We start from the raw sequence: 21,303 nt of genomic DNA, 5'->3' as shown, positions 1-21,303 counted from the left end.
CTGCAGCCCCCCGAAAGTCTTCACCTCTCCCTATGCAAAAAAAAAAAAAAAAATCCCTCCCCGGCCCGTGGCCGCCGGGCCCGCCCCCCCTGCGGTCCCTCCCACTTTTCCCAAACAAAGCTCCCGCAACTTTCTCCCCGGCCGCGCCCGGGCCGCCGCGGCTTCCCTGCCCCAGGCCGGGAGGTAGGAGGGCGCGGGCGGGAGCCGGGACCCCAGTCCCGGAGGGTGCGGGGAGCTGGGCTGGGGAGCTGCTGCACCGCTGGCCCCGCACACCCGCGCGCCTGCAACTTGGGCCGGAGTTAGGGTGTCCAGGTCGCGGTGGACGGACAGGGAGCGCATGGGTGTGCGCGTGGGATGCGCGGGCTCCGGTCGGTGGACCAGGGGTGCGGGGCAAGGGGTCCTCCCTGGATGCTCTGCCTCGTCTATTGGGGGGCCTGGGGCGTGGGGCGGGACTGGAGTGGAACATTGCTCACCCCGCTGCTCCGGCCCTTTGTCTGGCCACATGGGGAGGGCGATGAGGAGGAGGGCTGGGCTGGGATTTCGGCCTCTCGGGGGTGGGGGTGGGGGTGGCCAGAGCGCCACCCAGGTTGGGCCTTGGGGGGGGGGGTCTTTGCCTGGACTCGGGGGGTCCCAGGGTCCGAGGGAGGAGGGACCGAGGTCCTCCTGCATGGAGGACACGGAGTCGCCGGGGGAGGCGGGACCTCTTGTTGGGGGGGGGGAAAAAAAGTTTTCGTCGTTCCCGGCCTCCCGGAAAGTGGCTGGGAACTTGGATCCGAGCCCGGGCCGCGGGGGAGGGGCGGGAGGGCGGGGCGGGCCGGCCCCTCCCCCGATGGGGGTTGTGGGAAGCTGGGGGAGGGGACGCCTGGGCCCTTTGTTCTGGCTCTCGGATGCGGGCGCCCCTGCCCCTCAGCCTGCCCGGAGGACTTTCCTGGTCTTAGCCTCAGCTTCGGCCCTGGGACTCCGTCTTCCCGTCTCGGGGTCTCCGTTGCGCCCACCCCCATCTCACTGTGGGTCAGTCCCCCCCTCCCAGCCGTCTCCCCTCCGCCTGCCCTGGCAGCTGCTGCCCGCGTCCCAGCACCTGTTCTTGGGGGGAGCACCGGGGCCTTGTCACCCACGCTGCCACTTTGCTGAGTGCCGAGCCTGTCTGCTTTACACCCAGTCCTTCACTCAGCAAAGTGGCAGTATGGGCGTGGGGGGATGGGGTGAGGGGTTGAGGCAGGGAGGGCTCAGGGACGCCCTCTGGGGTATTCACCACTTCTGTCATGCCAACTTTCTTCTGGAAACTCGGATAACATTCTGACCCAAGATTTCCTAGTCAGCCAGCTGCCCGGCTCTTCCCTTCACAACCAGCAAGAGCCGCAGCCTCTCCTTCCTCAGACTCAGGGGTCCAGCCCTTCCTCCCTCCCACCCAGGGGTCCAGCCCCTCCTCCCTCACACCCAGGGGTCCAGCCCAGCCCCTCCTCCCTCACACCCAGGGGTCCAGCCCAGCCCCTCCTCCCTCACACCCAGGGGTCCAGCCCCTCCTCCCTCACACCCAGGGGTCCAGCTCAGACCCTCCTCCCTCGCACCCAGGGGTCCAGCCCAGCCCCTCTTCCCTCACACCCAGGGGTCCAGCCCAGCCCCTCCTCCCTCACACCCAGGGGTCCAGCCCCTCCTCCCTCACACCAGGGGTCCAGACTCCACGTCCCCGGTTCCCAGTCCCTCAGAGGGGTGGTGGGGTGGAGGGGTGGTGGGGTGGCAGTGGAGAGGTGTTGGGGAGCTGACTGAGATCTGTGTTCCTCCAGGCCCAGATGGGGGAACCCCGGGCCGGGGCCCCCCTGGATGATGGCAACGGCTGGACGGGCAGCGAGGAAGGCAGTGAGGAGGGCGCCGGAGGCAGTGAGGGCGCTGGGGGAGACGGAGGCCCTGATGCCGAAGGCGTGTGGAGTCCGGACATCGAGCAGAGCTTCCAGGAGGCCCTGGCCATCTACCCGCCGTGCGGCCGCCGCAAAATCATCCTGTCCGACGAAGGCAAGATGTACGGTGAGTCTGTCCACCATGACCTTGTCGGCGCCCGGGGCGTGCTGGCGCTGGACGTGTCAGCAGGGAGCCCAGCTCATTATATTCTTGGGGAGCCTGCTGCTGCTGCCTGATACCCCATGGAAGTGCTGCTGGAGATCTAACTCACTTTTCTCCTCTTCAGGTCGGAACGAACTGATCGCCCGCTATATCAAACTGAGGACGGGGAAGACGCGCACGCGCAAGCAGGTCTCGTGGCCGCCCTGGGCAGGGGCAGGTCCGGCCTGGAGGAAGACATTGTTTCTGTGCTTCGGTCCCTGTTTGGGGGTCTCCTAGCGCCGACTGCCTGCGCCTGCTTTGCGGTTGTGTTGCAAGCAGAAAGTCAGATGGCCAGACCAGAACGGGGTGGTGGCGGCGGGTGGGCAGGAGGCCTGAGTTGCTGGGGCGATTTGTGGTGCCAGCAGAATCACGGGCAGCTGTGTGTGTTCACCGCTGAGTTTGTGTCTTCCGGAGAGCTTGGCTTTGCTCTGTTTGTCACCCGAGACACCCCAGCAGCGCCGTGGGGCCCCGGGGGGCAGGGAGGGGTAGGGGACACCCGCAGTTGTGCCTGAGTCTGTTGCTTTGCCGGACAGGTCTCTAGTCATATCCAGGTTTTGGCCAGAAGGAAGTCCAGGGAGATCCAGTCCAAGTTAAAGGTAAGGAGCAATGAGTTCCGAGAGAGGACGGGACCCCAAGTGAGGGACAGACCGGGGGGGGACACAGACCCAGAGATGGGGACAGAGACCGGGGGGGGGGGGACACAGAGAGAGAGGGACAGAGACGGGGGGGGGCAGAGACCCAGAGAGAGGGGGGCACAGAGACTCAGGGTGGGAAAGAGACCCAGAGAGAGAGGAGGGACAGAGACCCAGAGAGAGAGGGACAGAGACCCAGAGAGAGGGGGGGGGGGACAGAGACCCAGAGGTGGGGGTGGGTAAGAGATGAGACCCCGAATAGGGAGAAGGAGATGGAGGGGCAAATGGAGTCTGGGGTTGCTGAGTCCCCCAGAGATGTGGGCAGGGAGATACTGACATGGAACTGGGGAGTCGCTGGGACCCCGGAGGCAGGTGAGGGTGCTGGATGGGGCCTTAGCTTGGGACCAGTGAGGAGGAGGGGTGTGGGGGCTGGTCCCTTGTCACCCTGCCTTCCTGGCCATCTGAGTCTTTTCATGGCGCGGGAGCCTCTGCCTCGGGCTGTTTGTGCCTGGCATCTTCCCTTCCTGTCCAAGCTTGTCACAGCCATTTGCGTTCCTCCATCCGCTGGCTGGACTTCCTGTGCCCCATGGCCAAGGACCCTCCATGCCTCGGCCTGTCCGTGCCTTCTCATTTTTCTTCCCTTTAATTCCCTGAGGACTGGCTGCCTCTCTTTTTGGGTACCACTCTGGGCCCGTGGGGTGGCGGGGCCTGTGAGGAGTGGGATGGCAGGGCAAGCTCAGGCCTTGCTTCTTAAGTGTGTTTTCTTTCATCCTCTGGTGCCCTTCCCCACTCCCGCGGGCAGGCCCTGAATGTGGTAAGTCCCCCTGCCCATCCATCCACCTGCCCCATTTCTGAGGAGACCAGGAGAGCTGGGAGGTGTTGGGAAAGGGGGTGCTTAGCCCCTCACCTTGGCTGCCCTGCCACATCCCTGCGCACCCCTCCATCCCTGCCCTGCCCCCACTGCCCTGCCCTTGCTGAGCGGTCCCAGGCCACCCCGTTCATAGAGGTGTCTCACTCTCCCTACCCCCCCAGGATGAGGTCTCCAAGGACAAAGCTTTCCAGACAATGGCCACCATGTCGTCGGCCCAGCTCATCTCAGCCCCTTCCCTGCAGGCCAAGCTGGGCCCCACGGGCACTCAGGTGGTTCGGGCTGGGGCTTGTGGGCCTGGGGGTGGGAGGAGGGACGCCGCCCTTGGCCTGAGAGGACTAATTCTCTCCTCTGCCTCCCTTCTTTGTCCCCCCATCTCCCTTCTTCATCTCCAGACCTCAGAGCTTTTCCAGTTTTGGTCAGGCGGCTCTGGGCCACCCTGGAATGTTCCAGAGTAAGTACTTAGCATCCTGGTTCAGAGTCTGTGTCCTTCCCCCCCCCCCCCCCCCATCTCCCCATCACAGCCAGCTCCCTTTTGAAGATAGGTTCTGGGGCCAGGAGACCTGGAGTGAATCCCAGCTATGCCCTATCCTGTGCTAGGCATGGGTCTTTGGGTAGGTGACTTCTACATTCAGTGCCTCAGTTTCCCCACATTGCCCTGCACCTGGCCAGGCAAGCACTTATTGAGCCCCTTACAAGTGGTACTCACTGTGGGGGTAGTCAGAATGTTGGAGAAGAGGGGAGAAGCCAGATACTAAACAAATAAGAACAGATAAGAAATACATATGAAAAATAGTGGATTGAGGGCTATCTTAAAGATTTCCTCGAGCGAGCGAGAACTCCTGTGTGCTGCCTGCAGTGGCTGGCTGGCAGTCCACATCCTCACTGCCCACTGCTGCCCCTGAGGGGTCTGCAGTAGCTGGAAGCTGCAGTCAGCGACCGGAGGCAGCCATTGAGTCCAGGCACGGACGTGGGATATGAGTGTGGACCGCCCTGGGCTATTTTACTTTATTATTTTAAGACTTACTTACTGTTATTAGAAAGGCAAATTTGGAAAGATCTTCTGTCTGCTCTCCAAATGGCTGCAACAGCTGGAGCTGAGCTGATCCAAAGCCAGGAGCCAGGAGCTTCTTCCGGGTCTTCCACACGGGTGCAGGGTCCCAAGGCTTTGGGTCATCAACCTCTGCTTTCCCAGGCCACAAGCAGGGAGCTGGATGGGAAGTGGAGCAGTTGGGATACAAACCAGCACCTATACGGGGATCCCAGAACTTGTAAGGGGAGGATTAGCCAATTGAGCCATTGTATAGTGCCCATTGCTATTTCTTTTCTTTTTTCCTTAAATTATTTTTTATTTGAAAAGTAGAACACAGAGCAAGAGCTTGGAAGCATTGGTTGATTTCTCAAATGGCTGTGGTAGCCAGGTCTGGGGCAGGGAAAGCCAGGAGCCAGGACCTCCTTCTGGGTCTCCCACGAGGTTGTCAGGGAGGTAGAGGCTGAGCTGCTTAGAGCATCTGCTGCTTCCCAGCGTGCACCTTCGTGGGGACCTGGATTGGAAGTGGAGCAGCTGGGACTAGAACTGGCACCCCTGTAAGATGCTGCTGTCTCAGGTGGAGGGTTGGTCTGTTTAGCCACTGGTCATGTGTTGTCTCCCAGCGTGCACCTTAGCGGGAAGCTGGTGTGGAGGTAAAAGTGGAGCTGGATCCCAGGCATGCCATTTGAACACATTTGGCTCAAGCTGCTTCTTGCCTGCCTGTCTTTCTTTCTTTCTCTCTCTCTCTCTCCCCCTCCCTCCCTCCCTTCCTTCCTTTTGACAGAACATCTTTCTAGCTTTTCCATTTGCTGGTTCACTCCCCAAATGGCTGTAGCAGCCAAAGCTGAGCTGATCTGAAGCCAGGAGCCAGGAGCCTCGTCCAGGTCTCCCACACAGGTGCACGGTTCCAACTCCTCGGGCCGTCCACTGCTTTCCCAGGCCACAAGTAGGGAGCTGGATGGGAAGTGGAGCAGCCAGGACGTGAACTGGTGCCCATAGGGAATGTCAACACTTGGAAGAGGATTAGCGAGTTGAGCCATTATGCCTGCCCCAGGCCGGGATGTTTTCTTCCCATCTCCTGGCCAGTCCGCCTCCCCCCGCCCCCGCCTCCCTGCGTTGCTCCTCCGTCGAAGCCAGGGTTGAGCTCCTGGGGTTTGTGGTGGGTACTGATCTGGGTACCAGCCCCGGTTCCCCAGTACTCTGGCTCTGCAGGCTTGAGCAGGTCAGCTTCCCGAGTTCCCCAGCTGCCCGTCAGTGAGAGCAGACAGCGGGAGCTGTACCTGCCCCGCTTGCTGGCTGTGACACTCGGCAGGCGGCGCCAGCACGGGGCCTGCGTGTTGTGGCACCGTCCTGCCTGCCTGACCTCTCCCCGTGCCCCCGCATCCTCTCTCCCTCAGCGTGAAGCCGTTCTCGCAGCCGCCGTTCTCCTTGTCACTGACTCCCCCAGCTACGGAGCTCCCAGGTGAGAGCCTGTCTTCCACTCTCGCTTGCCTCCCCACTCTGCTCTCTCCTCACCCCCAAACTGCTTTCCTTCACTTTGCCACTAAGCAGGGGATGTGTTCTCCCTGAGGCCCAGCTCCGAGGCAGGAGCGGAGGGTGAAGGGCAGGTTCGACGCCTCGCCCGTGTAGCCAGACATGCCCCATGGTTGCATCCAGCCACTTATCAGGGTAGGAGCTACAAGGGAGCTTTAGCCACAAGGGATAGGAATGATCCCAAGCTAGCTGGCGCCACAGAGGAAGAAGAAGGGGTGAAGAAAGAGGAAAAAGAAAAACACTTGTTGGTTCAAGTAATTGCTAGAACCGTGACATGTTCAGGCATGGCTGGCTCCAGGGCCCAAGGGTGCACCTGCTGCCGTCCGCGATGCTCTGACTCCCGTGCACGCTCTGCCCACCTGGCAGTCAAGATGGTCTCCAGCTCGTATGCCAATATGACCCTGTGAACACCTTGCTGAAATGGATTGGTGGAAGCAGGGGAGTCTGTAGCTCCTGCAGATTCCAGAGTAGGTCTCCTTTGGGCTGCAAGGAACAGAATAGCCTACAGCCTAGTCGAGGCTTTACTCTGCACGGGCGCGGGACCCGCTGTTGGCGGAGCAGCTCAGTCAGGGTGGGCTGGCAGCTCTGTGGGTCCCCTGGGCCTCTTCCGTCTTTTTGTTCCACATTGCTGCTCTGTCCTAAGCCAGGACCTGGCCCAGGCTCAAAACTTTCTCCTCCCCAAAGTTCTGTCTTTTTCATTCAGGATGAAACTCCTTCCCAGAAGCCCCCCAGCAGATTCCCCCTAACGTCTCATTGGCCAGGACTGTGTCACATGGCCAGCTCTAGCTGCAAGGGAGGCTGGGAAAGTGAGTATTTAGCTTTTTCAGCTTCTAAGTGGAGGCAGGCCAGAGAGAACGCTGCTTGGCTTATTCAAGTAAACGTTAGCAATTTTTTTTGTGGTTCTTGTTTCTTTCTGTGTCTCTAGGGTACGAGCCTCCTCAAGCCCTCTCGCCCCTGCCCCCACCTGCCCCTTCGCCCCCTGCTTGGCAGGCCCGCGCCCTGGGCACTGCCCGCCTGCAGCTGGTGGAGTTCTCGGCGTTTGTGGAACCGCCTGATGCCGTTGACTCCGTGAGTGAGACTTTGGGGACAGACCCTGGGGGAGGCCGGGGCCAAGAAGCAGTCGGAGCGCACGTGGAAAGGAGCCATTCCCAAGCACGAATCCCGGGTTGGAAGCAGCTGTCTGTCAGCTGGCGGGCCCGTCCAGCCGGGGTCTTTGACTCCCTCGGTTTGATGTGGACCCTGAGTATTTGTGTGTCTCTCGGGTCCCTAGATGAGGGTGCTGCGCCACACACCGAGTCCCTTGAGCAGAGAGGAATTGGGAAGGTCACAGGTCATGCTTTGGGAAGCTCAAAGGAACGTGCCAGGAGACCGTGTTTGGGTTGACCCGGCTTAGTGAAGACATGGCAAAGTGGCTTTTATTTCGGATCTCAGCTTCTGCATGGGATGGGGACTAAAGCTGCGCCAGCCCGAGTGGGCTGACCATCAGGGACTCTGTCTGCTGGGGAGGCACTGGAGGACGGGCAGAGGGCCAGAAGGTGCTGGAAGTGTATGAGGTTTGCTCATTTCCCATTGGCCAGGACTAGGTCACGTGGTCAGCCCTCAGCGCTAGGCCGCCTGGGCAGTGTAGTTGAGTTCCATGTGAAGGCACTGGCGAGGGAGGACTTAACACAATCACTGCCAGTAGAGCCAAATGAAGTCTCCTTGTGGGGCACCTGCACCCGTCTGCCAGTGTCTGGGTTTGTGTCCTGGCTGTTCATTTCCGCTCCCAGCTTCTCCTGATGTGCCGGGATGGGGGTGCGGAGAGAAGGGGCAGCAGGGGCTGGCTCACACACTTGGTCCCTGCCCCTTCCTGTGGCATCCGGCTGCAGCCTGGCCCAACCCAGGCTAAGGTTGGTGTTTGTGGGGGTGAACCGAAAGCAGAGGGAAGCCCCTGCCCTTCAAAGGAAAAACGTGGCAACAACCCCTGCAGTTTGGGTCAAGAGCCCCCCAGCAGACCTAGAGTGGACACTGAACTGCGTAATCACCTCTCACCTCCTGCGCTCACCCCCACTCACCTGCTCTCATCTCCTGCCCTCACCCCCACCCACCTGCTCTCACCTCCTGCCCTCACCCCCACCTGCCTGCTCTCACCTCCTGCCCTCACCCCCACCTGCCTGCTCTCACCTCCTGCCCTCACCCCCACCTGCCTGCTCTCACCTCCTGTGCTCACCCCACCCACCTGCTCTCACCTCCTGCCCTCACCCCCACCTGCCTGCTCTCACCTCCTGCCCTCACCCCCACCCACCTGCTCTCACCTCCTGCGCTCACCCCCACCCACCTGCTCTCACCTCCTGCCCTCACCCCCACCCACCTGCTCCCACCTCCTGCCCTCACCCCCACCCACCTGCTCTCACCTCCTGCCCTCACCCCCACCCACCTGCTCTCACCTCCTGCGCTCACCCCCACCCACCTGCTCTCACCTCCTGCCCTCACCCCCACCCACCTGCTCTCACCTCCTGCCCTCACCCCCACTCACCTGCTCTCACCTCCTGCCCTCACCCCACCCACCTGCTCTCACCTCCTGTGCTCACCCCCACCTGCCTGCTCTCACCTCCTGCCCTCACCCCCACCAACCTGCTCTCATCTCCTGCCCTCACCCCCACCCACCTGCTCTCACCTCCTGCCCTCACCCCCCACCAACCTGCTCTCACCCCCTGCCCTCACCCCACCCACCTGCTCTCACCCCCTGCCCTCACCCCCACCCACCTGCTCTCACCTCCTGCGCTCACCCCCACTCACCTGCTCTCACCTCCTGCCCTCACCCCACCCACCTGCTCTCACCCCCTGCCCTCACCCCCACCCACCTGCTCTCACCTCCTGCCCTCACCCCACCAACCTGCTCTCACCCCCTGCCCTCACCCCCACCCACCTGCTCTCACCTCCTGCCCTCACCCCCACTCACCTGCTCTCACCTCCTGCCCTCACCCCACCCACCTGCTCTCACCCCCTGCCCTCACCCCCACCCACCTGCTCTCACCTCCTGTCCTCACCCCCACCCACCTGCTCTCACCCCCTGCCCTCACCCCCACCCACCTGCTCTCACCTCCTGTCCTCACCCCCACCCACCTGCTCTCACCTCCTGCCCTCTCCCCCTCCCACCTGCTCGAACCACACTGGCCTCCCTGCGTTCTCTCAAGCACGCTCGGCTTCGTCCTGCCTCAGAGCCCTCTGCTTTTAATGTTCTTTTCTCAGATAATCCCCGAAAAATTATCTATTTCTTTGTAAAGCAGAGTGATGCATAGAAAGGGAGAGACTCTCCCATCTGGTGGCTCCCTCTGCAGACAGCTGGGCCGGCACGCCCGGAGCCTGGAGCTCCATCGGGCTCTCCGCGTGATGGGTGGCAGCACTTGGGGTCATTGTCTGAGGCCTTTCCAGGCACATGGGCACGGGAGCAGTTGGACTGGAACTGACACTCGAGTGCTTGATGTCTGTGTGACACGCAGCGGCTTAATAAGCCACCGTGGCGGCCCTGTTTGTAATCGTTGTGTCACTGCAGTAGACTGCACTCTGTTAAGTCGAGGACGTGTCTTGTATGGCTGTTCAGTCCTGCGCACAGGGCCTCCCTGTGGCTCTCAGTGAGCTAATGGGCCTGTGCTGGGTGGGGACCGGCACGGTGTGTGGTATCCAGGGGAGGAACTCTCTGGAGGAGTGAGTGGGGCTTTGAGGTTTCTGTATGAGTTTGCTGTGTGCAGAATTGGAGGCTTCCCATGTTAAGCCAGTCAGGAGATACATCCCTGGATGTGGTTCAGGTGGGCAGGCATTGGTTCTGGGGGGGAAGGTCCCAGACTTTTTTCTTAGGGGTCTTGGGGAGCCTTGGAGAGGTGCCATCTGGTTGTGCTCCAGGAGGGCTTCTGGGAAGGGGCATATTGGGGTGAGCTTGGACCTGGAAATACAGAGTGGCTTGTCATCGTCGGAGAAGATGGAGCAGATGGTGGGAGGTGTCAGAGTAGGACTGTAGGAGGGCTTGGCTGCGGGTGGCGTGGATCCCCCATGGTCCTCCCAGCTGTGTACCCATCCGGCCTTCCTCTGTGTGTGTGCCGTGCCAGGGGCAGGTTGATGGGGTGTTGGCTCCGTTCTGGAGGTGCTGGGGAGCCACAGGAGGCTGTGAGCGGGTGTCAGCCTTGGATCCTGGGAGGGCGTGATCTGCAGGCTGGGAAGCCAGGGTTGGGACCCAGGCTGGGAGGGTGGGGGGGATGGCAGGAAAGGCTGAGCTGAGCTGTGCCTGGGTGGATGGGGAAGGGGCAGATAGTTGGGGAACTGAGGGGACGTAGGGTGTGCAGGGGCAGAAAGGATGAGGGGGCAGTGGCTGGAGCCTGATCCAGCACTGGGTGGAGTGCGGTGGGGTGGGCTCGAGCAGTGAGGGTTGAGGTCTGGTCCTGTGTTCCCTCACCTGTGGCTGTGTTGCCCCCAGTACCAGAGGCACCTGTTCGTGCACATCAGCCAGCACTGCCCCAGCCCCGGGGCCCCACCCCTGGAGAGTGTGGATGTTCGGCAGATTTACGACAAGTTCCCGGAGAAGAAGGGCGGCCTGCGGGAGCTGTACGACCGTGGGCCCCCCCACGCCTTCTTCCTGGTCAAGTTCTGGGTGAGTCCCAGCGGCTGCTGGTCCATCACACGCCATCCCAGTGGAGGTCTCGGCCTTCATGGACATCACTGGTCCTCACAGCTCTGAGTGGCAGCTTCCCCCAGCACACCAGCCAGGGCATGCTCCCCGGGTTCTGGAAAGTTCTGGTTCCTAAAGGAGAAGTTACAGCTTTGCTGCCTTCTTCTAGACCCTGCCGCTTTGAGGAAGTGGCTAAAGGAGATGGCAAGTGGCCTGGGGAAGGCCCTTGTGTGTCCAACATTTCCTATGGACTAGCCCCGTGAGTACCGGCTTTCCGCAGCCACAATCCCACACCTGCAGCCTGAGTCAAGGCACGGGGTCGTCCAGGCTTTTGCTGTTTTTGGATGCCTTGTCCTTGTCCTTTGCCTGGACTTTGTGCATCTCATTCCTGTTGAGTTAGGTGTGAGGAGCCCCCTGGTGGTGGCTCAGGTGCACTGCAGAACACGCGTGGCCAGAGGCCAGACTGCTGGGTTTCTCAGAGGAAGTTTGAGTTCTTTGGGTTTGGGAACCTTGGAGGGTCAAGAGGGCCAAGCATTTTCCTTTTTCCTTTTTTTAAAAGTTAGTTATTCTGGGCCCGGCGTGGCAACCTAGTGGCTAAGGTCCTTGCCTTGCATGCACCGGGCTCCCATATAGGTGCCAGTTCTAATTCCAGCTGTTCCACTTCCCATCCAGCTCCCTGCCTGTGGCCTGGGAAAGCAGTGGAGGACGGCCCAAAGCCTTGGGACCCTGCACCTGCGTGGGAGACCTGGAGGAGGATCCTGGCTTCAGATCAGCTCAGCTCTGGCCCTTGCGGCTACTAAGGCTGAACCAGTGGACAGGAAAATCTTTGTCTCTCCTCCTCTCTGTATATCTGCCTTTCCAATAAAAATAAATAAGTCTTAAAAAAAAAAACCTTAGCTATTTAAAAAATAAGATTTGTTTACTTTTACCTGAAAGGCTGATTTAGACACACAGACAGACAGAAATATTCCATGTACTGGTTGACTCCCACATGGCCACAAAGGCCAGAGCTAAGCTGATCCAAGGGCCTCTTCCAGGTCTTCCACATGAGTGCAGGGCCCCAAGCACTTGAGCCACTTTCTGTTGCTTTCCCAGACATGTTAGCAGGGAGCTGGATGGGAAGTGGAGCAGCCGGGATTTGAACTGGCATGCTGGTGACACAGGTGGTGGCTTAGTGCGCTGAGCCCCCGTTGTGGGTCTTTTTTTTTTTTTTTATAAGATTTTTATTGCAAAGCCATATACAGAGAGAAGGAGAGATAGAAAGGAAGAGTTTTTGTCCACTGGTTCACTCCCCAAGTAGCAGCAATAGCCACAGCTGAGCTCATCCCAAACCAGTAGCCAGGAGCTTCCTCCAGGTCTCCCACGCAGGTGCAGCAGCCCAAGGCTTTGGGCCGTCCTTGACTGCTTTCCCAGGCCACAAGCAGGAAGCTGGATGGGAAGTGGAGCAGCCTGGATACGAACTAGTGCCCATATGGGATCCTGGTGTGTGCAGGGCGAGGACTTTAGCCACTAGGCTACCACACCGGGCCCCATCATGGGTCTTTCTTCAGCCAGTGCTAGCTGGGGCTCCCCAAGTCTTGAGTGAATGTTTGGGCCTGCTTGTAGAGGGTGTGGGTGCCTCTGGTCTCGCTGACTGTAGTGCACCCCAGGTGAGGCCCTGGTTTTTGGGCATGATTGGAGCTGTGTGGTTGAGGTCTTGGGCAGGGTTAGGGCATGAGACACCAGGCGTGGCCAGGCGTTAGGTCAGCAGAGAGCCACCTGTCCTGGGGCGGCTGGGACTGGGAGGGTCTGGTGAGGTCTTTTGGTCTTGCCGGCGTCCGAGGCCCTGTTGTCAGAGCGACGGGCGGAAGAAGCAGGCCTCTGGGAGAGTGACCTGGAAGAGGGGGGGCGATGGAGACCCCAGGCTGGGGGAGGGCTTGGACCGCAGGTGAAGCTTGCTCAGTTACTGGCCCCCATCGGGGGAGAGTATTTCAGAAAAGTCCCCTGGGGCCCCGTTGCTAGAGTGACACCTGTCCTGGTCGCTAAGGTCTTGAAGGGCTCCCCCCATTGCTAAGGAGTAGCTGTCTCCTAGGTAACCAGGCTGGGGGAGGGGCTGAAGTCTCGAGCTGGGGGCTTCAAGGGAACACAGTTGAATTACAGGCGCCTTTGCAGGGGGGGTGAGAGGGTGGGGGACCTGGCCCGTTTGCAGGACCCAGTGCTGGCGGGATGGTGTACGTCCTTGTGGGGAGCCCAACAGTGCCCCCTACTGTTGATGAAGCATTTCCCTTTTGAGCCACCTGTGCCTGCTTGTTGCCTAGGCCGACCTGAACTGGGGCCCGAGCGGTGAGGAGGTGGGGGCCGGCGGTGGTGGCGGCAGCGGGGGCTTCTATGGGGTGAGCAGCCAGTACGAGAGCCTGGAGCGCATGACCCTCACCTGCTCCTCCAAGGTCTGCTCCTTTGGCAAGCAGGTGGTGGAGAAGGTGGAGGTGAGGCCGCCGGGGCGAGCACTCAGGGTGGGGTACGCATGCGGGTTTTGCAGAGGGGTGGAGGGAGAGCTTTAGGGTGCGGGTTTAGACCTCCCCAGGGTTCCAAAGTCACAGGTTGGGGAGCCTTTCAGAACCGAAAAGTTAAAAAAATAAGTCCTGCAGGTTATTTGCAGGACAAGGGGGGTTCTGACGTCACAGGGCTCGTGGGGGCGTGGAGAAGTCCCTAGTTCTGACTCATGCAGCGTTTAGGGATATCTTGGGAGAATCTTTGGGGTCGTGGAGGGTTTCGGGCTTCCTTTCAAAGGATCCTGAGTTCGGGTCCCAGGATTCCTGACCCCATCTGTGGTCACAGTGGGTGGAGGGAGCGGGGCTCGGCTTCCGGGTTGGCTCCCACGTCTCTCAGCCACTGTCCACTGTCCAGACCGAGCGGGCGCAGCTGGAGGACGGGCGCTTCGTGTACCGCCTGCTGCGTTCACCCATGTGTGAGTACCTGGTGAACTTCCTGCACAAACTGCGGCAGCTGCCTGAGCGCTACATGATGAACAGCGTCCTGGAGAACTTCACCATCCTGCAGGTGCTGTGCCTGCTGCCCTGTGGCACCGCAGGGGTGAGGGGTGGGCGGGGCCACGGCCTGGTGCACCTGCAACCTGAGGGGGCGGGGCCATGGCCTGGTGCACCTGCAGCCTGAGGGGCGGGGCCACGGCCTGGTGCACCTGCAGCCCGAGGGGCGGGGCCACGGCCTGGTGCACCTGCAGCCTGAGGGGGCCAGGCCACGGTGACAGTGGGTGGGCAGGAGGGGATGAGGGCATGGCATTTGTGGGTAGGAGCAGGGTCGAACGAGACTCAGGCTCAGGTCCTGGGGTACCCTGCCCTCCATGTGGCTGCCACAGCTGGGCTACCACTTGGACGCTCCCCACAGCACACGGTGCTCTTAACCAGGACACTGATCAGTGGAGACCCCCCACAAAGGACTAGAGGGGGAAGGGTGGACACAATCTGGTTGGAGAACCCGGGTCGCTGTGATTGGGGAGCCTCAAGCAATACTAGCTCCTTCTCCTTCCAGCCTGAGAATGTGCTGTGGGCATCTGAGGTCCCTCACTGCCCACCCCCAGCCTAGGGATTAGGGTTGCCAAGGGACGCTGCCAGTTTGCTTTTCCCTTCCCCTGGGGCTCGTGCCTGGGGGGGGTCCTGGCACAGTCCCTCCCTCCCTTCTAAGCCATACCTCCCATATCCCCCAGGTGGTGACCAACAGAGACACCCAGGAGCTGCTGCTGTGCACCGCCTATGTGTTCGAAGTCTCCACCAGTGAGCGCGGGGCCCAGCACCACATCTACCGCCTGGTCAGGGACTGAGCACGCTCGTCCTTGGGAACGCCCCTCCTCGGTGCTTCTCACCCCTCCAACCCGGGACAGGGGGCTGTCATGGAAACGGGGCTGACTTCAGAGGCTTAAGCAACCCCTGGGGGTGTCCCCTAATACTACAGGGGACCCCAAGTCCTGGTCGTGGGGATGGTCAGGTCAGGCCAACCATGTGTGTGTGTGTGTTGTTGGGGGTCAGAAAGGACAGGTCCCCAAGGTCTGGACTGGAGACAGGAGTGAGACACCCCCAGGTACTATGCTGGCCCTTTGCCCCTCTCCCCACGCACCCCAAGATCAACTCTGAGCAGGAGCAGAGCCAGGTGGGCCCTAGAAAAATTTTTTTAATATAACAAGATATTTATAAGTGGGTGTCGGGGTTGCGACTTAACTGGGCAAGCAGTGGTGTGGGGGCCTCCCCACCTCACCCCCTAATCCTCCCACAGACACTGTGGGGAGGACTGTGTGTCTTCCTCCGCCTCGCAAGCTTTGTCGGTTTGTGTTCTGACAGAGGATAAAGCTATTTTACAAAAAAAAAAAAAAACCGCAAGGGGATTTATTTGAGGTTTGAGTGGGAGTAAAAAAATAATATTCTCGTGGGAGGCCAGAAGGGAGCGGGGGGAGGACGCAGGAAGCCCCTGGGTCCCGCGGGAGGGGAGACACGTGGGTCCCCGGGGTGCAGAGGCAGTGCGGGGCGCCCGCCCCAGGGGAGGCGCTCAGGGCACCTGGAAGGGCCGGGGTGGCGCTTTGGGGAGGGCCGGGCCCGGGGGTCTCGGGCGAGCGGGCCGCCGGCGCTGGGGGTAGACGTGGTCGAGGTTTCTGCACAGGAACATGGCCAGCGTCATGAAGCTGAGCTACGGGAGAGAGGAGACAGGGTGAGAGAGGCGGAGGTGACCGCATGGAGCCAGGGAACCCTGCCGTCCATGATGGAGGTGGCAGTGCCAGAAGCAGTCAGGCCGGAAGCACGCCCGCGGGCCTTTATTCTGTCTCCCTCTCCGCCTCGGCCTCCGGTTCTGCCTCCACCTCCGGCTGCTCCTCGTCTGCGTCCCAGAGCGGCCAGAGCCCCAGGCCCATGGGCAGGCGGCCCTGCGGGGCCTTGTCCCCCCAGCTGGGCCGGGCCCCGGCCCTGCCCCAGCCGCCCCACGGGCTGCTGCCCAGCGCGGCCAGGCGCCCTCCTCCGGCGACGCTCACGCCGAGCCCGGGGCTCAGGCCGGCGGCCTCGGCCTCTTGGGGCTCCGCTTCCCGGCGGACCGCCCAGCGCTGCAGCTTTAGGCTCAGGATCATGACACTCACCTGCCGGGGAGAGGGAGGGGAATTGCAGCCAATAGCAGGCGGCCTTCCGCTACCCGCGGCCAATCAGGACTCGCGGAGGCTAGAGTTTCCCACCCCCGGGGCCATCGGCAGCGAAGCCGGAGAGGGCACTGCGCGGGCGCCATTTAGGGCAGGACCGTGGGGGCGGCGCGGCGGGTCCGGTCACCTCGAGCAGGCCGACGGCCAGGCAGATGCCCACGAGGGAAATGAGGTTGCTTTCTAGCCAGTTCTTCAGACTCTGCGCGCAGCCCTGGCATGGAGGGAAGGGTACAGATGGAGTCCTGAGACAATCTCCTGCCCTAAGGCCCAGGCTCTCCTCCCTTCCCAGGCCAGGCTCCTCCTCCCCCTTTAAGCCCCTCCCTTCCCCAGCCAAGCTCCTCCCCTCCAGGCTCCTCCCCTCTAGATCTCCCATGCTCCTCCCTCTCTTTAAGCTCCTCCCCTCTAGGTCCTTCAGGCTCCTCCCTCCTCTCTTTAACCCCTCTCTCCCCTCCAGGATCCTCCCTCCAATCCTTCCCTCCCCCTCCAGGCTCTGCCCTCCTCTCTTTAAGCTCCTCCCTCCCCTCAGGCTCCGCCCTCCTCTGTTTAAGCTCCTCCCTCCGGCCCCTCCCTCCCCTCTAGGCTCCTCCCCAGCCCCTCCCTCCCCTCAGGCTCCGCCCTCCTCTCTTTAAGCTCCTCCCTCCCCTCAGGCTCCACCCTCCTCTCTTTAAGCTCCTCCCTCCAGTCCTACACTCTTCTCTAGGCTCCGCCCTCCTCTAAGCTCCTCCCTCTCTCTTTAAGCTCCTCCCTCCCCTCAGGCTCCACCCTCCTCTCTTTAAGCTCCTCCCTCCAGGCTCCGCCCTCCTCTCTTTGAGCTCCTCCCTCCAGGCTCCGCCATCCTCTCTTTGAGCTCCTCCCCCCTCAGGCTCCACCCTCCTCTCTTTGAGCTCCTCCCTCCCCTCAGGCTCCGCCCTCCTCTCTTTAAGCTCCTCCCTCCCCTCAGGCTCCGCCCTCCTCTCTTTAAGCCCCTCCCTCCAGGCTCCGCCCTCCTCTCTTTAAGCCCCTCCCTCCCCTCAGGCTCCGCCCTCCTCTTTAAGCTCCTCCCTCCAGTCCTTCCCTCCTCTCTTTAAGCTCCTCCCTCCTCTCTTTAACCCCTCCCTCCCCTCAGGCTCCGCCCTCCTCTCTTTGAGCCCCTCCCTCCCCTCAGGCTCCGCCCTCCTCTCTTTGAGCTCCTCCCTACCCTCAGGCTCCACCCTCCTCTCTTTAAGCCCCTCCCTCCCCTCAGGCTCCGCCCTCCTCTCTTTGAGCTCCTCCCTCCTCTCTTTAACCCCTCCCTCACCTCAGGCTCCGCCCTCCTCTTTTTGAGCCCCTCCCTCCCCTCAGGCTCCGCCCTCCTCTCATAAGCCCCTCCCTCCCCTCCAGGCCCCTTCCTGCCCGCAGGGTCCTGGCCCCTCGCGCACGTCGCGCCCGGCGCTGCCCACCTCCCGGTAGATGTCTTCGTTGGCCGGCACCACGCAGACGTCGGCGTTGTCCTTGGGCCGAGGCCGCGGCCCCAGCCGGCCGAGCTGCGGGAAGATCTTGCCCAGGACGGCTGAGTCGTTGGTGGCCGACGAGTTGTAGCAGGAGCAGGGCACGCGGCGTGCGTCGGACTCATTGCCTCTCAGGAGGACGACCCCAAACCAGTCGTGGGGCGAGTTCCAGCCGCAGCAGCGCAGCTGCAGGGGCGAGGGGCGAGGAGGTGGCGTGGGGTGGGTGGGTGCAGGAGCGGCCCCGGTGGGTGCAGGCCTGGCTGCTGTGGGGTGGGAGGGCCCGAGTGGGGGGCAGCGTGGAGCTTGTGGGGGCCGCGTTGGAGCTCAATTATGCGATCACCTGGCGGGGTGGGGCCGTGCAGGTGACAGCCGGCGGGGAGCAGGGCCCGACCCACTCACACACCTGGAACTGCACGTAGTCCCAGCTCTCCTCCGCCGCTGTCTCCTCTGGGTCGGCACGGTAGTTCTGGATGGTGCCCAGCACAATGTCCTGCACCTTCCGCTGCAGCTGAGAGGCCACGAGTGAGGCCCGGCCCGTCCCCTCAGCCCCGACTCCTACCCCTGTGTGCCTCCCGGGGGGGCTCGGCCTCACCCTCGGTGCCCACGTTTGCCTTTTTGGGCTCCAGGGTGGTGGTAGGGGTGGGGGGGCATGGTGCTAGCTCACCCGGACCCGCTGGGTGGAGATAAGGATGCCCAGCGTGATCTGCGTAGCAAACAGCAGCAGCAACATCCCAAAGTACTGGGGAGGGGGGAGACAGAATGGGGAGGGTCAGGCGGCCCCCAGCCCAGGGGCAGGAGGGGCTCGAGGGGGGTGATGGGGATGTGGAGGGGGCACTCACCAGGCCCAGGAGGCATCGCAGCTCCTTGAGGGCCCCCACGCAGCCCAGGAGGGCGAGGGTCATGGTGAAGACCCCCGAGAGGGCCAGGAGCATGGACCAGATCTGCAGGGGTACGAAGGACATGCCTGGGGGGGAGGGGAGAGCGGTGCTGGTGGGCCTCCTGCGCCTGTCACCCCGTCCCCCCTTGCCCGCCACCTCTGTACCACCCCCAGGTGGGGGCAGTTACAGGGTTGCGGGCTCTTGTGAGGCCATTGTTGGGGTCCCCCACCCCCAAGTCTGTTGTTTCTCTTCCCAGGCTGTCCTGTGTTGTCGCTCTCGCCGCCTCCAACTGCTCCATGCTCTCCCCAAATCCCCCCTCTGCCCCATGCAGCCCCGTTACTGGGCGCATTCCCCAGGAACCCACGTGGGGCCACAACCACATCCCCAGGGGCGGGGAAGGGGAGGCGTCTTTGCTGTGAAGGTTTGGGATTTGACGGTGGCTGCCTTGTCCCTGTCTTGAAAATCCTGCTGCTGCTGCTTCCTTTCTGGGGTGACCCCCAGCAAGGGACTTGCCTCGACCCACCCTCAGGAGAGGCGAAGATTTGTAGGAGTTCAGCATAGGCAAACCCCCGCTGGACAAACCCCCCGGGAGCCTCGCTGGACATAACCCCGGGTCCCCAGAGGGATTTGTAAAGGTGGTGGACCACAGACACCTGCTTGGGCAGTGGAATGCTCTGGGCCCTCCTCCTACCCCCGGAGCAAGGACAAAGGGAGACCCCAGAGGTTGGCGTGAGGTGTGTGCATTTGTGCTGGGGGGCATCCAGGCCCTCGTCTGCCCTCCCCAGCTGGGCCCCAGCCTCCCTCACCCACAAAGGACACGAAGCTGGTCTTGTCGATGAGGATCCAGATCCCGAAGCAGAAAATGAGGCTGCCTAGGACCTGGGGAGGGGAGAGGAGAGGAAAGGTGGGTGGGCCGGGGCCTGGGGCTGCAGCGCGCGGGCTGGGCTGGGGCTGGGGCCTGGGGCTGGGGCTGGGGCTGGGGCTGGGGCTGGGCTAGGGCTGCGTCAACTCACAAAGAAGAAGAGGTTGAAGACGAAGAGGAAGTATTTGATGAGGCTGAGGCAGCTCTCCTGGGCCGACATCTGGAGGAGTGAGCAACCGGCTCGAAGGACCAGACGGGAGCGGTGGTAGTCAAGTGGGGGAGATGGGCAGGAAGACAGGAGGGGAAGAGAGAGGCAGAGAGAGAAAGAGAGAGAGAGAAAGATGGGGTAGCGGAGAGCAGGGCTGAGCACAGAAAGAGGAAGTGCCAGGGCTGGGCTCCACCCCCTCTTGCTGCACATGAGAGACCGTGGCCGTGGTGGTGGCGGCTGTGTCAGGCCCCTCACCTGGCCCAGCCCAGTACCTGAGGGGTCTTGGAGGTGGTGGGCATCAGGGACACGGGGGGTAGGCCTTCCTCCTGGGTCTCCATGCTCAGGCCCAGGGTGGGGGTGTTCCCCAGGGGGCCACAGAAGCTCCTTGCACGCTCCCCTCTGGGAGCCAGCTCAGGCCTGGCCCTGGCCAGCAGCAGGCCAGCCGACCTCACAGACACTCTGACCTCATGGCCTGGTGGGGACTGCCAGCATCCCTGCCTGGGACTCTGTCCCCCTCCTTCAGCCCTTCGGCCTGCCCTGGGGCTCCTTCCCTCTCCCCAGTCCTGTCTGCTTGGCCTGGGACTCCGTGGGCCTCCTGCCCAGATCTCTCTCTTCCCTTCCCCGCTTGCCTACATCTGTATCCTGTTGAAACTTAGGGTGCTCCGTCGGGAGAGGGGTGGGGGTGGGCAGGGGCTGGGCACTTGCGGGAAGTGAAAGTGCTGCAGGCCAGAGGTGGGAAGGTCCCTGGGTGGGGGGCGGGGTGGGCATCTGGGTGGTGTCAGTGCCCCCAGCGGAAGCCAAACTCAGGCAGAACTTCCTGCCTCTGGTGGGGCCGGGGAGGAGGCCCCACAGGAGCCAGGATCGAGCCTTGGCTGTCGCATCAGGGGCTTGGGGGGGATTCTTAACTCTGAGCCTCCCCCTGATGTCCCTGTAAGCCCCCCTCCCTAGCTTTGTCTTGGGTCTCTCACAGTTTCTTGCTGGAAGGGGTCTTCCTAGCACATGGTCATTTACCTGGAACTCTTCCCACCCCCTGAGAACTCCTATTTTATCTCTTGAGCTCCAGCCGCTGATCTCTGAAAGTCCCCTGGGATTCTAACCTCACCCCGTGTGACACAGAGTTTAGCGGCTGCCCCAGACACCGCCTCTCCTTGGTCGCCCCATCCGAGACAGCCAGAGAGGAGCCAGGAATTTAATCTGGGTCTCCCAACCGGGCCATCTTTGGCTGCATTCCCAGGAGTGTTTGCAAGGAACTAGATGGGAACTTGGAGCAGCCGGGGCTCAAACCAGCTCTGAGTGGCTGCCGTGTCTCAGGCAGCAGCTTACCCCGCTGGGCCACACACCTTTTGAGCAGATTATGATTAAAGACCTCGACGTGACATCACCTGGATCCCCGGGGTGGGTGCTCGAGCCTCAAAGACAGATTAGCAGCCCCACGAAGACAGACGGTGGGGAGTCCCCGCAGGTGTCGGGCCACCAGCAACTGGCAAGGTCCAGGCAGATTCTGCCCTAGATGGCAAAGGGGAGCAGCCTGGCTGGCACCCTGACCTTGGCCTCCAGCCTCTGGGACCGTGAGAAAATACGTCTGCGTTTGAAGTCACCCAGTTTGTGACTTGAGCACAGCACGTCTAACCACAAGTGAGAAACACTGCTGGTTGGGCCTGGCCATCTGCATTTCCGGAAGCTCTGGCCTGGTAGGGCCTGCTTCCTGTACTGGCCGCTAAGACGTCACGGTCTGTCTGTCGGGTCTGGCTGCCAGTCTCCAGTAGCCGCACCCCCAGCCTGCCCTTTGAACCTTTTGTTTTGTTTTTGGTTGCCCTTTGAACTTATAAAGGGCTTCCCCTCCAACCTCACTCCCTAGGTGACCTGCATCACCCCAAGGCATTTGGCCCTGACTGCAGGCTGGCCCCCCAGCATACC

The 21,303-nt window shown here is 61.9% G+C and overlaps 2 protein-coding genes across 8 annotated transcripts; one reads left to right on the top strand and one right to left on the bottom strand.

The window, feature by feature from the left end:
• The first annotated feature begins 106 nt into the window (after positions 1–106).
• Positions 107–14,619, top strand: TEAD2 (TEA domain transcription factor 2). 4 transcript variants are annotated; one of them, XM_040977939.1, is made up of 12 exons: positions 107–183; positions 1,785–2,022; positions 2,183–2,247; positions 2,631–2,693; positions 3,762–3,869; positions 3,993–4,051; positions 6,025–6,089; positions 7,086–7,228; positions 10,611–10,784; positions 13,100–13,267; positions 13,689–13,841; positions 14,506–14,619. In XM_040977939.1, the coding sequence occupies exons 2-12, from the start codon at positions 1,791–1,793 to the stop codon at positions 14,617–14,619; spliced, it is 1,344 nt and encodes a 447-aa protein (XP_040833873.1). In that variant the 5' UTR covers positions 107–183; positions 1,785–1,790. The 4 variants fall into 4 exon arrangements, with proteins under 4 accessions (XP_040833873.1, XP_040833876.1, XP_040833872.1 ...); XM_040977942.1 differs by having other exon boundaries at positions 156–183; positions 1,785–1,917; XM_040977938.1 differs by lacking the exon at positions 107–183 and adding an exon at positions 3,532–3,543 and having other exon boundaries at positions 1,786–2,022.
• Positions 14,620–14,948: 329 nt separating this feature from the next.
• On the bottom strand, positions 14,949–19,739 carry CD37 (CD37 molecule). Of its 4 annotated transcripts, XM_040977945.1 has the most exons (9): positions 19,659–19,739; positions 19,330–19,398; positions 19,123–19,195; positions 18,278–18,402; positions 18,103–18,177; positions 17,842–17,946; positions 17,391–17,624; positions 16,100–16,183; positions 14,949–15,476 (listed from the first exon to the last, which is right to left on the bottom strand). In XM_040977945.1, exons 1-9 carry the CDS (start codon positions 19,722–19,724, stop codon positions 15,339–15,341), a joined length of 969 nt encoding a protein of 322 aa, XP_040833879.1. In that variant the 5' UTR covers positions 19,725–19,739; the 3' UTR covers positions 14,949–15,338. The 4 variants fall into 4 exon arrangements, with proteins under 4 accessions (XP_040833879.1, XP_040833880.1, XP_040833878.1 ...); XM_040977946.1 differs by lacking the exon at positions 19,330–19,398; XM_040977944.1 differs by lacking the exon at positions 19,659–19,739 and having other exon boundaries at positions 19,330–19,562.
• Between the last annotated feature and the right edge of the window lie 1,564 nt (positions 19,740–21,303).

The sequence above is a fragment of the Ochotona curzoniae genome, unplaced genomic scaffold (assembly GCF_017591425.1).
Source record: "Ochotona curzoniae isolate NIBS_2020 unplaced genomic scaffold, NIBS_Ocur_1.0 contig_2861, whole genome shotgun sequence".
In the NCBI taxonomy this organism is placed as follows: Eukaryota; Metazoa; Chordata; class Mammalia; order Lagomorpha; family Ochotonidae; genus Ochotona; species Ochotona curzoniae.
The sequence above is the reverse complement of the archived record's forward strand: the minus strand, read 5'-3'. Positions and strand labels throughout refer to the sequence as shown.

Excerpts from the sequence above, each read along its gene's own strand:
- TEAD2 (XM_040977938.1), top strand. The coding sequence starts at position 1,791 with ATGGGGGAACCCCGGGCCGGGGCCCCCCTGGATGATGGCAACGGCTGG. Across the intron at positions 4,052-6,024 it reads CCACCCTGGAATGTTCCAGA|CGTGAAGCCGTTCTCGCAGC; the intron begins GTAAGTACTTAG and ends TCTCTCCCTCAG. Across the intron at positions 10,785-13,099 it reads TCTTCCTGGTCAAGTTCTGG|GCCGACCTGAACTGGGGCCC; the intron begins GTGAGTCCCAGC and ends CTTGTTGCCTAG.
- CD37 (XM_040977943.1), bottom strand. The coding sequence starts at position 19,398 with ATGTCGGCCCAGGAGAGCTGCCTCAGCCTCATCAAATACTTCCTCTTC. Across the intron at positions 19,196-19,329 it reads TCTTCAACCTCTTCTTCTTT|GTCCTAGGCAGCCTCATTTT; the intron begins GTGAGTTGACGC and ends TCCCCTCCCCAG. Across the intron at positions 18,403-19,122 it reads CAGCTTCGTGTCCTTTGTGG|GCATGTCCTTCGTACCCCTG; the intron begins GTGAGGGAGGCT and ends CCTCCCCCCCAG.